This window comes from Melopsittacus undulatus, chromosome 1 (genome assembly GCF_012275295.1).
Source record: "Melopsittacus undulatus isolate bMelUnd1 chromosome 1, bMelUnd1.mat.Z, whole genome shotgun sequence".
In the NCBI taxonomy this organism is placed as follows: Eukaryota; Metazoa; Chordata; class Aves; order Psittaciformes; family Psittaculidae; genus Melopsittacus; species Melopsittacus undulatus.
In genome coordinates, this window is record NC_047527.1 from 153783020 (window position 1) to 153797918 (window position 14899).

The 14899-nt window shown below is 42.4% G+C and overlaps 1 protein-coding gene across 1 annotated transcript in view; it reads left to right on the forward strand.

Moving 5' to 3' along the window:
* ARPP21 (cAMP regulated phosphoprotein 21) overlaps positions 1–14899 on the forward strand; it is a 118167-nt gene that overhangs the window by 40896 nt on the left and 62372 nt on the right. Inside the window, exon 9 of the mRNA XM_034066498.1 lies at positions 229–369. Within this exon, the coding sequence (XP_033922389.1) occupies positions 229–369 (141 nt within the window). The remainder of the gene's footprint in view (positions 1–228; positions 370–14899) is intronic.

The window sequence follows — 14899 nt, forward strand, 5'->3', positions numbered from 1 at the left end:
GAAGGCATGAGCTTTGTCTTGGTACAGCACATGGAAATGTCCTTATTAGACATTCAAAAAGTAATTCCTTTTTTCTGCCTTCTTGTAGCAAATACTCAGATGTAGATGCACAAAGGACATGGTTTTGGTTAGATTTCTGTCCACAGAAACTATTGAATGTGTTGCTCTTCTCATTTCATTGTAGCTTGGGGGATGTCCTCGTCAATGTGATTTGCTTTCTCTTCCCAGTAATCACTATAAAAAGTTCCCTCAGATGTCGTCCTACCAGAGGATGTTGGTGCACAGAGTGGCAGCTTACTTTGGGATGGATCACAATGTGGATCAGACTGGGAAATCTGTGATTATCAACAAGACCAGCAATACCAGAATGTAAGTAGCAGTGCTGTTGTGTTTTAGCTTGTTCCCTCTCACAAGAGCTGGTTTGTACCATGGCTGTGGCATTTGTTTTACTGTTATCATTGATTTTTGTAGCAAGAGGAGTGCTGTTTATCGCTTTCTAGGGTGGGAGGGGACAGTGGGGCTCACACTGTGAGGTTATTTAAGGATATCAAGGTGCAAAAGGGGAAATCAATGCAGTGTGTTCCCTGACGCCTCAGTGCCACTGGTATGCTACAGAAATGAGCTTGTTGCTGTACGTGTCGCCTAATACCATATGGCTGTGTTCCTAAATAGCCCAGATCTATTTGGAAGGTTGCCTCTTCCCTTGTTCTGACTCTCCCTGCTTCAAGAGCAATTTTCTGCCCAACCTGCTTATTTAGGATTTAAGTCCCTTCCACCATCTGCCACCATCCACTCCCCTTTTCTCCTCTTTTCCCCTTGATTTTCTCTCCAAACCTCCTTGTTTGACCACAGAGTTGTTGTGGGTACAGATTCCTTCTGATGGTTCAAAGGCATTGCGGGATTCCTGGCAGGCTCAGCATGTGCTGGCATGCTTTATGCTGTCCTCCATGAACCTGTAGCAAGCTAGCAAAAGCTCCATACCAAGCTTCCTGGGTAATTGAGCCAAGATGCAGTTGTGTGTCCTCGTCTAACTAGCATCACTTCTGCCCAGTGCCATGTGTGTAGGAACCATCATGGAAACCAGGGCCTTCCTCTTTCTCTTTACCTATAAACTATGAATGAAGAGGAAATAATGAAGTTTTGGTGAAACCAAAACACTGGAACAGGAATGCCCCATTGGAAAATTGGGTACTTCCTATATTCAGTTAGTAGGAGAAATAAAACCCTTTATTTCATTTACATGTCCAGTAGTTAGGTGAGTTGCTTAGATACTGTTGCAGAGACTATTCTTTTTTAAATGGTATTAGCCTCTCCTGTAAAAGGCTGGAATCAATAGTGCATATTGCAGGATTGAGCCCTGAGCCAGACACATTGGTACTTGTTCTTTCACTGAGTCCTGAACATGTTCCATGTGTGTTAAAGTACATTTTAGATCATGGACAATTGATTTTAGAGCCTTTTCATGTGCTTCCCCTTGAACCTTAATGTTTTTAAAGGTAGGAATAAAGCATGCACCAACAGTGTCATTTTCAGATGCCAAGAGAATTACAGCAGCTCAATAAAACTAACACTCGGGCTGTGAAGGCTTAGCCTCAGGGTCTGGTGATACCTGCCCCTTGCCAAGGACTATGTTTGGGTATGGATAAGAAAAAGCTGAGTATGCAGTAAACAGGTGTTCATTTTTGAGCTGTAAATTAGGGGGAAAAAGAAACATTTCCTCTCAAACAAAACACAATGGATCATATTTGAAAGCCTTTTAGGCATTCCTCTCCACAGCCTTCCCTTTCCCTTCACATCTGTGTCACCTCTGTAGTGCACCAGCTGCTACAGCTCATTCCTCGCAGCATTGCCTTCTGGTTGGCTTGACAATGTGATCATATCACATTGATATCTGATAACGCCTCTCTGGGTTGTGTGGCTGTGGATGCTAGAGATGGGGAGTGCTGGAAGCGCTGCTGGAAGTGCTTGTGTGGTGCTTCTGGAAAGGGCTCTGAGGTTGTTTTCAACAGTCAGAACTGTCTCTGAGTGTTTTAGTGAAGCTGGGGCTTCTTGTGTGATGGGGATGAGCAAGCAAGGCTCTACCAGGCAAACTCAGAGCATTGCAGGGGTATAATGGATCAAATGCCCCTTTTTAGCTGTGGAGGTGAGGCAGAGAGCCAGGCAATGATTGTGACACCATTCCTGCATAGGTCTTCCAGAAAGAAGCACAGGGCTTTGCCCCTCTGTTGACTGTGATCTCAGCTGTTTCATAAGCACTGCACAAACTGCAGGTTCTTTCCCATCTGCAGTGATTTGGTGCTGGGTAACTGGGTTATGCGAAGCTCTCATTGCAATGTGGTGTGTTATTTTGTTGCTACTGTGAAATAAAGCCTTGTAGAAGCAGCTCTTTCTTGTCATAACCAGAGGAGATGGCATGTGTTTTTAAACATCTGACATAAAACAGATTGTTATTATCCTGCTGGAATAAGAGCTGATGAGATTCTATTATCTGCAGCAAACATTAAGTCCTATATCTGTAAGTGGCCGGTGGGATTTCATGTGTTGTGTGCTTCACTACTCACAGGGGCAGTCTTGTGGGTTCAGAATCAACACCCAATCCTGGGAATGTGTTGTTGAGTCTTCCTAATTACTGCTTGGGCAGTACCTGGAATGCCAGAGGATGTGGCTGGAATGCTGTTCAAGGTGGTTATGCTGTGCTGCAAGCCTGAGCCTTGGTAGTTTGATGTGAATTTATGGAGAGGCTCCATACACAGATGTCCTGAAGGTCTGCATTTTGACGAGAGATTTCCTCTTTATGGCATATGGTTTCCAAAGCACTTCACGTGTATGCTGAGGAGAGGCAGGAATGTTCTTGCATGCTCAAGGATTCATAAAGCCTGCACAGGCTGGGACTTACGTGTGTGTGTATCTGTTTGGGAAGAACATATGGCTCTGTGGAGTCACTGTGTGGGTTGAATAAGCAGCTTGTGGCCTTTTTACTCTGGCTAAGTGAGAGTTCATGTCACATCTCTGCTAACACTTGCAGACCCTGGGTTGTTCCCTACCTCCAGGCAATGAGGTGCATTTATTGTGTTCAGCACACATCTTGCTGCCTGCAGGTATGAGTGAATAGCTTTGAGATGAATGGGTGGTTGGGAAGATGTGGTAATGCTGCCTTCGAGGTGCAGTAGGCTCTGTCAAGCAGGGCATTAGAGCATTTCATTCATCAGTTTGCCACCCTAGGGCAATGTATATCCCCTTCTATATACCTGTGCCTATCAAGTACCTGCTTTTCAGGGGGTTGTTATTGGAGAAGGGGCTTATTGAAGAGGTTGCACCTGGAAGGAAGGCTGTGGCTTGTCTGGCCACCCATGCTGCTTTAGAGAGAGGGGTAGATGATGGTAAAGATACATCAGGACCTGAATCTCTGTGGCATTGCAACCCTATAGCTTCTGTGAACTGTCAGTGAAGCGTCTCTTTAACAATCCACTCAGACCACAATGGCAATTTAGCCATCTGAAGCGCATTGATCAGCTTACTCTTAAGGTGCCTATTGAAATGTATTGGAATGTGTATTTTGAAATTGAGGCGAAGAAAATGAACTTAAATGTCATTTTTTCATGGTCTCATATCTGTAATTACAAAGGTCCTGCCTTAGTTGGCCAGCTTTTGAAATCTCAGCAGTATACACGAGAGAAGCTCATCAGAAAATGAGGATTTTGTTGTTGTTGCTTTGGGTTTATAGTCCAAGAGTTCAAATACAGCTTAAAATGGAACGTCTGCTTGGTTCAGTATGAAACCACTCTTGTTGTCACCATTGTAAAGTATATTTGCCCGTCACCTGTGTCTGCCTGTCATCTATCTAAAGATACACAGAAATGTAAGGGGAACTTCAGGCAGTGAAATCTGATATAGGCAGAAGTTTGGAATTGAGGCAATGTGTTACATGGGGCATCATAAGCTGGAGCCTATCAGTTCCTATCAAATAACTGGAAGTACTTCAGAGATTTTTTGCAGCACTCTTCATATTATTATGTATATTGGTTCAGTCAGATTCATTCATCTCATTATCTGTAGATAGGTGGAGAAATACAGGGGAAGTGTGTTTGGTGTGCTTGGTAAATGGAAAGGGGTTCATTTAGTTGAGATCATCATCCGTGTGACAAGTATGTCTGTACCACAGCCCACATGTGCATTCATGTACATTTTTATATCAGCGTGAGTGACAGGGCTCATCAGAGTTGAGCAGGTGGAGTGGTGCAGTGCTGATGATATATAATGGTTGTAGTTAGACATTTTCATGCATTCTGAGGGTGTAACACACCTATTATGAACTTCATACTCATCTTCAGTTATGACTAATGTGTCTTCAAGAGCATCGTGAGTTATGATCCCTGTAATACCTGATTTTCTTCCTACTCTGTTAATATGTAAATGTTAATACAATACTGGCCCAGTCAAAAGGTTTTTCTGGTGCCATTGAGATACATCCAGAACTTTGGGCAGTACTCTGATGGGATATGTATTACAGGGGTTCCTTATAAGCTATAACTGTATCAGCAGAAGGAGACATAGTATACACTATATCCTTTGGATAACCTATAAGACTTTCATAGTTACAGCACAGAAGCTGTATTATTCTATTTTCTCTATGGAAGGGTGTTCTGAAATGCAAGCAGAATTCTCTTTGGGTTTCGATTGAGTGATTGATCTTGCTGTAGATAATGTCTATGCCAGTAGAGCTGTACTGTGCCCGTGTCCCTACCTTAAGATAAGGGTCCTATATGCATACCACTAACGTGGCATTCACTGAACGCTGGCAGGTTCCATAAGGAATATTATCTAGAAATGTTTGTTATCCCAGGCTGAAGTGCCAAGATTTCCTTGAGATGCCAAATGTTACAGCCTTTGGAGCATGCAGAAAAGTACACCTTTCCCCTTGACTGGATCATGTATCCAGTGTCATTTAGGTTTCTTTAAGCCATTGTTTGCTGATGGGAAAGATGGGATGTTTTCCACACACAGTTTGTAATGGCTCTTTTTTATCTAGGTATATGGTGGTGATTACAACTGCTTACCTGAACACGTGTCTCTTATAAATCTCAGTCAGAGCAATTCAGCATTTGCCAGTGTTTGAAACACAATTTTGGCTCCCTGCCTGCTGTTGTAATACAGAGCATTACCTGGCAAATGGTTTGCTGTATTGTATCGCATCTGCTTTTAAGCTCCTAATGCTATCCTTGATTATCACATATGTACACAGAGTAATGATCTCGTGAGAGCAGAATTACCTTTATGAGCCACATAATGTAGGAAAACATGTGAATACCCTTATTTCTGGGTTTGTCTTTTTCAGTGGAGTCTTGCATTACTATTCCTCAATGGACTGTGGAGTCAACTCAATTCCTCTGTTCCCTATTATAGTTCCTTCTTTCCCATCTTTACTAGAGAATGCTTGCTCCTTGGCTGCTAAGAAGTAAGCAGAAACTGGGGATATATGTACTGGAGATTTCTGTACTTTCCCTTTGGTTTACACTTGCTGTTGCCCATCAGTATATGAACATCAACTGTTAGAAACGTGCAGAGAGGTATAAGGGCACATGGTGAAAGTATGCAGCTAACATGGAAAAACTGTATAAGTGGGAAATAACACTGGAATTGTCTGAGACATTGTTCCAGTTTAAGATGAACTAATACATGATGCAACTAAGGATTTAGTATAAATATCAATAAAACAAGAATGTATAGCAATAACTGAGCTTATTTCAGGCTGGGATTAAATTAGGAACATGATTAGGAAAAAACACCTTTTCCAGTGCAGTAGGAATTGTGTTCAGGATGCAGGAGCCCAGTGTCCCAGTAATCATTGCTGTGATGCTTACATGATGGTAGTTGGCTCCTATCTGCCTTTTCCTATTGGAGCCCAGAGCTGGGCAGCGCATCCCTGCATGCTGAGCAGGGGAAAGCTGTCCCATCCCAGAAAGAGTGGGGAACATCCTGAGGAATGCTGCACTGCAGTGCCTTGGCTTTTTATCCCAGGAGAGAAGCACCTGATGTGGAGGAGTTGAGCTGCCTTTCTTTTATCCAGTCACATGGTGATTGGAGAAGTGATTCAGGATGCACATATGTTAATAAATGGTGGGGATTTTAGCAATATCTTGCTCTTATGCTACAGGCGTTTGTTTCAGACCTCAAGTTGCCACTGTTCTTCTAAATGCATTATTTGAGGTTGTGCATATTTGACATTTCACTGCTTGATGCTCATCTGGAAGAGCTTGAGGGGTTTTTTTCCTCCCTTCCCATCCTTTATGTTTAATGTTTATTTTCTTTAATGATACTTGCATTAGGACAGCCTTTTTTCTGAGCAAGCATTCTCCTTTTAGTCATATGTCTGTTTTAAATGGAAGATACCATATGGGAAAGAAATACTTGGTACACTTCAAGTTGAACTGAATTTCACAAAGCCTCGATTCCTGGCTTTGTTCTTACTTCAATCACTGTAAGCCTTATACTGGACCTACAGAAGTTACTTACTCTGTAAATGAGATCTTAGGGTTAATGAACCAGTTTTAATAGCTCCAATATTAAAGTTTCAATTGTTTATAATTAAGGTGGACATGTTCTTTACAGCTGTTCCATACTGTAATGAAATATTAGTTACATGTTAATCAGGATACATCTATGGTATTTCTCTTTTCTGTTTCTTTATTCAAATCTTGACCATCGCACTGCTTAACACTGTAAGTTTTGCTAAGCCAAGGTTATTGTCACCTGCTTTGAGTGTAGATGGGAGGTGAGCCTGGAAGAGAATGCTATAGAATAGGAAGCAGGTAGTTCAGTTGAGGGAAGCTCTTCCTTGCATGAGTAATTAATCCATGTCTTTACGTGCTTGTCTAATGGCTTTAAATGTGGGCATTTCAGAAATGAGGTGCTGATGGGCAAGCAAGTGAATTTTGGAGGTGGTCCAAATTGGTTTTAGAAATGCCTTTTGCATTGCTCTTGCCTGCCCACTGTTTAGTGTGGGAAATATGTACATTAGAAGTGAAAGAAGCATGGTGAGCATTACTGTATAAGCAGTAATCTGTTGTTGCTGCTGGTGGTGCCCAAGGTGAGTGCTGTCTCTGCCAGTTTATCTTCCTCAGGCCACTGATTGATCCATGACTCTGATCCATGACTCTTCCTGATGGAGACAGGGGGGAAATGCTCGTGGGCTGAAGCAGGATTAAGCACAAGGATTTGTGTTGGGCTGAAGTTACATGCATGGGGTGTTTCAGGAGGACTCATAGTTTCTTCGTTAGCCCTTTGCCTTTTGGAGAGCAATCTTGCCTTCGTTGGGAGCCTTCAGATCTTGAATTTCTTATCTTTTTTCTCTCTTGTTCATTTTTGAGGTTCTAAGATAGAAGAATGTCATTTTAAATAGCTCACAGCAGTTATGTAACACTCATTTTCAGCCACTTGCCTGTATGCCACATCCTTAACATCAACTATTAATGAATTCGGTAATAAACTGGGCTTCCATTGACAAGCCTCTACTAGCTAGGGATAAATTGGTGCTGTGCAAGGTGTTCAGTCTCAGCTGACACCCTGAATATCAGGAATTCAATCCAATCCAGGAGAGTGGGAGCAGGAGAATTGGGTCCTTGAGGTCCAGAAGTAATCTTAGCTTGATCATAGGACAGCAAAGCATTTTGAAGCTCCTGAAATGGTCTCTGTCTCAGGCATTGCACTTCAGCCCTATCGAGCAGCAGAGCTCAGTGTGCCTTAGCCTGCCAGCTCCTCCCCTGAGTTAAGAGCTAGATTTCCATGTTCTAGCCCCAAAATACTGGGCTGAATATTGAAGCCTGTACTCAGGCAGACTCAACTGAGTCAAGATACGCTGTGGGTTTGCATCCATAGATTAAACAAGGATGATTTTCTGGGGTTCAGGTTTGGCAAAGCTTACGATGGTCAAGAGCTGTATGGTGATATTTCAACATTAGATTCTGTTCTTTAAATACTGTCTACTTGGAAAGGCTTCAGGATAAGGCTCCTGCTTTAACCACACACAGAATAGCTTGGCATGGAAGAGATTCAGTGTGCATTGACTTGGGTGAGTGGGCAAGGGTGACAGGATAAACCTCACACTCACTGAACAAAGAACACTGGGAGGTATTACTGTCATGCAGTGTTACTGGCTCTTCAGTCCTGCCAGGCTTATCTGCAACCCCAGTTTGAGGGGGAGAATCCCTGTTGAAATAGCTTGTGGCTTCTCACATCCTTGTTTAGTAATCAATACAGAGCTCAGATGCTGTTAATGAATATAGACTTTAGCCAGGAACAATGTAGTATTTGGTAATTGAGGGTTTGCATTTGTTTTCAGCCCTGTGCTATAGAAAAGGCAGCACCCTGAAGGAACTGTCTTGTACATGGCTGATCTTTTCTTTGTGATGGCTTTTAATGTGCTTTTATCATCGCAACAGAAGTTCTTAGTGACTCATACTATAAAAGCAGCAATCTGTTAATGAGGCATTTACCTTCAAATGCTTGAAATGCCATCTTGAGTGGTTTTAAGTTGTGATAATATAACTGCACTGTACTTGAACAATTATCTGTATTTAAATTCCCACTCTGACTCTTTGAAACGGTGTTTTAGCATCCATCAGCCCCTAAATACTCGAAACCCATTTGAAGGCTGCAATTCCAGGCCCTAGTTCTTAAAAAACAGCATTTTGAGATAATTTAATCAAATAATTTAACATATAGGGCTGGAATTGTACCTTTAGTCATTGACAATGGTGATACTTGCTTCCAAGTCCTGTAAATTCTTGAGCTCTCAGGATATATTCCCATGCCTGCATAATCAGAACAGTTGTTTGTACTGCAGACAATAAAGCTTTAGCCCTCAAGTTAAAGATAGAGTAATGCTTATGTAGTTCTGCTGTGATGCTAAATGCAAAGGCCTAGGAAAGCCTCCAGCATCAAACCAGAAAAGCACAGCAGGCAGATAGATACTCAGAAGCTAGCAAAGCAAGAAAGGCCACCACACTGTGGCACAGCAGGCCTTCAAAATAGAGGCTGATGTGATGTTAGGCTGAGCAGTAAGCTTAATTAGACAAGTGCAAATAACAAGGAAACGCTGTTAAACCATCAGAACACCTATGTAAGAATGCCCTGAATCTTCACAACTTCCCTGAACCCTGTCAGCAGCTTTGCTTTTCCCATTGCTTTTCTCATAGCATCCTTGTATAAGAGCAATATTGTTGCTCACTCATTTTGTTTGGCAGATGATGGTCCTGCAGGTACCCAGGGGTGTATTTTGCCTGTTCCTAGCCCCATTACCCTTCCTATTTTTCACTTGGTGTGCTGTTTGTTCAGGGGAGGGATATTACCATGCTGTCCCTTATTACATGGGTTAGATGACCATTGCATTGTAAATACCAAGTCCATCTTTTCACACTCTTGTCTGATCACACTGCAGGGATCTCCTCCTTTCCTATCTTGCATCCCTGTGGACTGCTGCTTCACTATTGACCTGGGGGTCTTTTCCAGGTGCTGTGCACTACAGCACTTGCTAGGCTTTCACCTGCATCAGGTGCTGTACTGGCAAACCGATCTTTTCACATGTGGTGAGGTTGGTGCTCTCAAAAGGCATTTTGCAACAGCCTGTGTGCTATGGTGCTGTCAGAAACATGAGCCTCATGATAAGGATTTATGTGCTGTATATGTCAGCCCTGACAATACCAGACTCTTTGTGTGCTCTGCTAATGCAGTGACTAAGCCTTCAGAACCATAATGTTCAAAGCCCATGCTTGTCTCTTTCCATTTGTCCTTCTGGTTTGGTATCTGTGTTTCCTGTTTCCCAGGCAGTTATTTCAGAGCTGATTAATTTACTTGAAACAAGTGAAGATTTCCCACCCCCCAGTATTTCATTTCTTATCTCCCTTGCAAATAGAGGTCTATAAAACTGCATTAGTTTGCTTCTCAACACGGCAGACACAAGGAAATGCTTTGTTACTTCCTTAGTCCATGTCTCCTGATAGCTATTACCACCCTGCTATGTGTTTTAAAAGCAGGGAATACCCGGTTAAGGTACTTAAGGTTTGGGTCTCGTTTTTCATTACTACTCACAATGGTTGATTCACATTCAAAAGCATTAAATGAGCATGTAATAGGGAATTCTTCCTCAAGAGTCCATGTAGGAAATAAGCCTGAGGGGCAAACTCTGTTTTCTGTCATAGAGAGATAAATTGAGAGGAACTCTACCAAAGTGAATGGAAGTAGCTCCCATTAAAATCACCATAACTATAGTAGGGAAAAATCTTATAATGGATGTTATCAAAATCTTTACTTTTCTTTTGCTTTCTGACACACACACAAATATTTTGCTACTTCCCCCACCTTTACCATTCTAAAACACAGGCTTCGTTGTAAGGAATGAGCCCAGAAAAGCTGTTCTGTTTTCAGGTTATGCTTAAGTAAGGGCTGTAGATGGCTTTTAAGTACCTATAAAATGAGTAAGGTAAATGATAGTAGCCAACAGAGAAAGCAGAATCAGCATCTAGAAGGTACTGATGGAGCTTTGTTCTGCTGTAGACTTGTTCCTATATATTTGACTCAGTGTTTGACAACACAACAGCATGGCTGAGGGTGAATGGGACCTCTAGAGGTCTTTTTATCCAACACCCCTGCTCAGGGAGGGCCACCTAGAGCCAATTGCTCAGGACCATGCCCAGGACCATCCCAAGGATGCCTCTTGTGCCAGTTCTTGATCACCTTCACTGTGAAAGGATTCCAAGCACAGAAATAAGAGACTTGATGCATGTCTTGAGGTAACTGTTATAATGGTTTCCCAATACACAGATGGGGCTGAAAGAGGCAAAATGACCATTGGCTGCATGACAAGGGATCACAAGCACTAGAAATGGCAAAGCAGTATTGTCCTGAGGTTTTGCCTGGATACTCTCCCAAAATCTGGATCTGATACTGCAGTGAAGTATTCAGAAGTGCTCCTGAACCAGGGAAGAACAGTGGGTGGGAAGCTCAATGATGCCTGTTTGATTTCCCCCTCCTCATGTGTTGGTTTCTGAGCCTTTAAGGTGTAAGGAGGAAAACTTGGTTTTCTCAGTGCAAAAATCCTATTGACTTAACAGTATTTCCTCCCTAAGTTTTTTCTGGAGTACTGGGGTTTGAGGTTCTCCAGTGATCCACTGATGCCTGGCACAGGGGCTAAATGAATTGCTGAATCTCATAGAAGCTGGCAGCACTCTGTAAGCACATATTGGTGTGTCTGCTCTTTTGCACATGGTTGTTAGCATGCAGATGGATGCTCTGTGTGGCCAGGGTCAATGCAGCAGTGCGCAGGATAGGTGCTGGAGGATGTTTTGGGTGTGTTTTTGCAGGTGATTCCTTAACTAGTGTAGCGTATTTGAGTTAGTGATGAGGTCTGCAGAAGTGCTCAGGGTCTCTCCCAAAATGGTATGTGAATCCCATTGTTACAACTGTCATGGTTTGAGACCAGCTGTAAATCAGAACCATGCAGTCTCTCTCTCACTTCCCCCCTTTCCCTCCCCACTCCCAGAGGGATGGGGAGGAGAATCCAAAGAAGGTGACTCCCACAGGTTGAGATAAGAGCAGTCCAGTAACTAAGGTATAACACAAACCACTGCTGCTACCACCAATGGTAATAATAAGGGAAGTAACAACGGGAGAGAATACAACCGCTCACCACCCACTGACTGATACCCAGCCCGACCTGAGCAGTGAACTACCTCTTCTGGGTAACTGCCCCCAGTTTTACATCCTGGACATGACATGCTGTGGTATGGAATACCTCTTTGGTCAGTTTGGGTCAGGTGTCCTGGCTCTGCTTCCTCCTGGCTTCCCCTCCTCCCTGGCAGAGCATGAGACTCACAAAGTCCTTGGTCAGACTAAACATCACTTAGCAACAACTAAAACCATCGGTGTTATCAGCGCTGTTCTCAGGCTGAAAGTCATGACCACAGCACTGCACCAGCTACTGAGAAGGAGAAAAATAGCTGCTACTGCTGAACCCAGAACAACCACTTAAAACTAAACTGAGCTGTGGTGAGGATTTGAAGATGCAGATTAAGTAATGGTATACCCAATGGGGTAATATTCTCCTCATTTTACATTGAGTTGTAATTGTAAACTGTGTTTTAACTTGAGTTAGATCTTTATTTATGCCAGTACTGAACATAAGCATGATAAATTCGCTCCCTTACATGCATGAGCACAATTTCATAGGTTGTGCAGACTCTGCTAATGATAGTATCAGGGCAAAAAAAGCTTAGAAGAGCAGTAAATGTGATTATTATTAATTTAGGACTCACATGAGATAAATTCACTATATCTGCTGTACTGCTGTAATTACGTACTGTATTTGTACATTGACAGTGTACTGCATCTTACCCAAAATTACCTGGTGTTTTCTTCCATTTTCAAGCAGTTGATTCACCTGCAAATTCATTAACTAATGCAACAGATTTCCCTGGAACAACCAGAATGTCCGTGCTTCCTTTTAGCAAATGCATTGTATGGTTACAGGGAAGCTGTGAATGTGGAACTTGCACTGACTTCCATCAGAGAACTAGACACAAATCTTTACAGAATCAACCTCTTCTCTACCTAAATGATAAGAGCATTTGGTTCCACTTAATGGTTTTAAACTATTTGCCATCTTCATCCTACTAATAATACATTTGTTGCTATAGATCTTAAAAAAGAAAAGGCAGTAAACAGTATTGAGGAAAAAACTACAAATATATGTAAATATCACTATTTTCTCTAATAAGTTGCATTTATTTCAACTAAAGTATTTTTGTTAATGTTTAAGTGAGGTATTCCTGAAGTTATTTGTTGCTACGTGTCTTATTCCTCACCTGATAGTTATCCCTCAGGCTTTATATCCTTATTAACTGAACTTGCCTTGATATCTACAACCTCACTAGCAGTGGTGACCTGGAACTGCAGTGACAATGGGGAGGGAAGGACCTTCTCATGGTGCTGCTGTTACCATGATGCTCCATAAGGCTCTGCACCTTTCCAGGGCCTCTGCCCAAGCAAACTTCTTTTCACAACTGGATGTTAATCACCACCTGGTTAATTGTATTCACAGGCACATACAGGATCATTAGTTCAGGCTTGTGGCTTGCTCTTGTGCTTCTCCTTTTGTCTGCTGTCAAGTGGAAACATCTTATAAATAGTAAATGAAATGGAAATGGGATTTAAAAGTTTAAGTAACTCTATGAAGTATTAAAGCTGTGTTGCTGTGTAACTAAGTTAGGAGAGACATTTCAAATTGCTTTTTCAAGCTTTTTTCTCTAATTTTTGATTACTTTTTTCCCCCCTCTGCATGTTAACATCCCAGTTGCTTATTACACTTGGCATACGGTGTATTAGATGCTCAGCACATACTTCATAGCTATAGATTTATGCACTGATGGTATAATTGCAGAAATTTTGCATGTGCTTTAGGATGCAAACCCAGGAAAATGGCATTCCTCAGCTGGTGATGTGGAAATGTCAGAAATGATCCATTAAGTTAGAGAACTGAATGGAGAGCCATGTTTCTTTGGGCTTGCTCAAAAGAAGGCTAGTAGGGCATCTCGACAGTCTTTCCTGTGTTGGGCTCTATACCTGTTAGCAGTAGCACCTACAGATGATGGACAGAGGTTTCCTGAATGCTCAGAATCCTTGGAAATGGGGCTGGTTTGTTCTGTCCTTTGTCAGAAGGAAGCTAATTGTGAGCAGAAGTGGGAGTCCCTTGAATTCACACAGAAAGAGGGGTGGGAGAGCTTCTGTCTCTCAATGTTGTATTGCTAACAGTTCATTACAAATGTTTTCTGCCCATCTGACAATGGATTGGAAGGGACTGCAATTATGGTGTGAATATGTGCTGTGTTTTGATTTCAAAGCAATTTCTAATTAGTTAAGTGCAAATCTGAATGGTTTAACAGCAAAATGGTGGCTGATTTACGGATCTGGTCCGATTTTCCTTCCTGACATAAGACAAAGCAAAGGGCTTTGGGAATTTGCAGAGGACTTTATTTACAAAGACACTGATGTCTGTAAATTCTACCCTTTGATTTCTTCACAATTGGTCCATTCATGTCAGGGGATGTTTCATGCCTTGTTTGTGTGTGTAGACAAAGCATCTGCCACCAGTACTGCTGTTAGCAGCTCCTTCAGTGCAGAGGAGAAAGTTTGTGTTCCCTGATAGAAACCTCATAGCACGACACGGGGTGTTAGTGCTATTAAAAACCATCTTGGCAGCCCCTCAGTTGAGAGCAATGTTTGAATCCCAGCTCAGTTCTCAAGGCCCATGCTCTGCTTCTTGACATCATTGGGGCTTAAAACATGACAGGTTTGGCTCTGGGGGTGATGCAGACCGGACTGGTGTTTATTGACAGCCACAAAGCATTGTCAATGACCAGCTTGGTGGCAACAGATGCTTCTTAAAGCTTGGTTTTCCATGCCAGGTTTGATGGTGTGAGATGCTGTGGTTTGCACAATGTGAGAATGTGGAACCAGCATCCTGGCACCTTCTGAACCTGACATGCTTGAACTTTTAACCAGTGGGGTTTGGCTTAAAATGGAGTAAATAAATGAATGAATGTCTGGATGGGTTTAAATCAGTGAACTATTTGATGCTCTGTGCTTGTTGTGGAGTGTTTTCTTAGCTTCGTGATGATGAGATAATATGTTGTTTAAGCAATACCCCATCAGTCCCTCCCATTACCAGTTGTGTTTATTAGAAGCCAGGAACCTTTTGGGTTTGTGTTAAGGTTTCTGTCTGGTTTTCCTTACCTTAAAGGTGGACAGGCTTCCCTATGCAGCAGTGCTGCTGGAGGCCACAGCTACCCAAGGAAGCAAATTAACATGCAGTATGTTAATTTGTGTTCCCTGTCCTTCAGTCACAGTG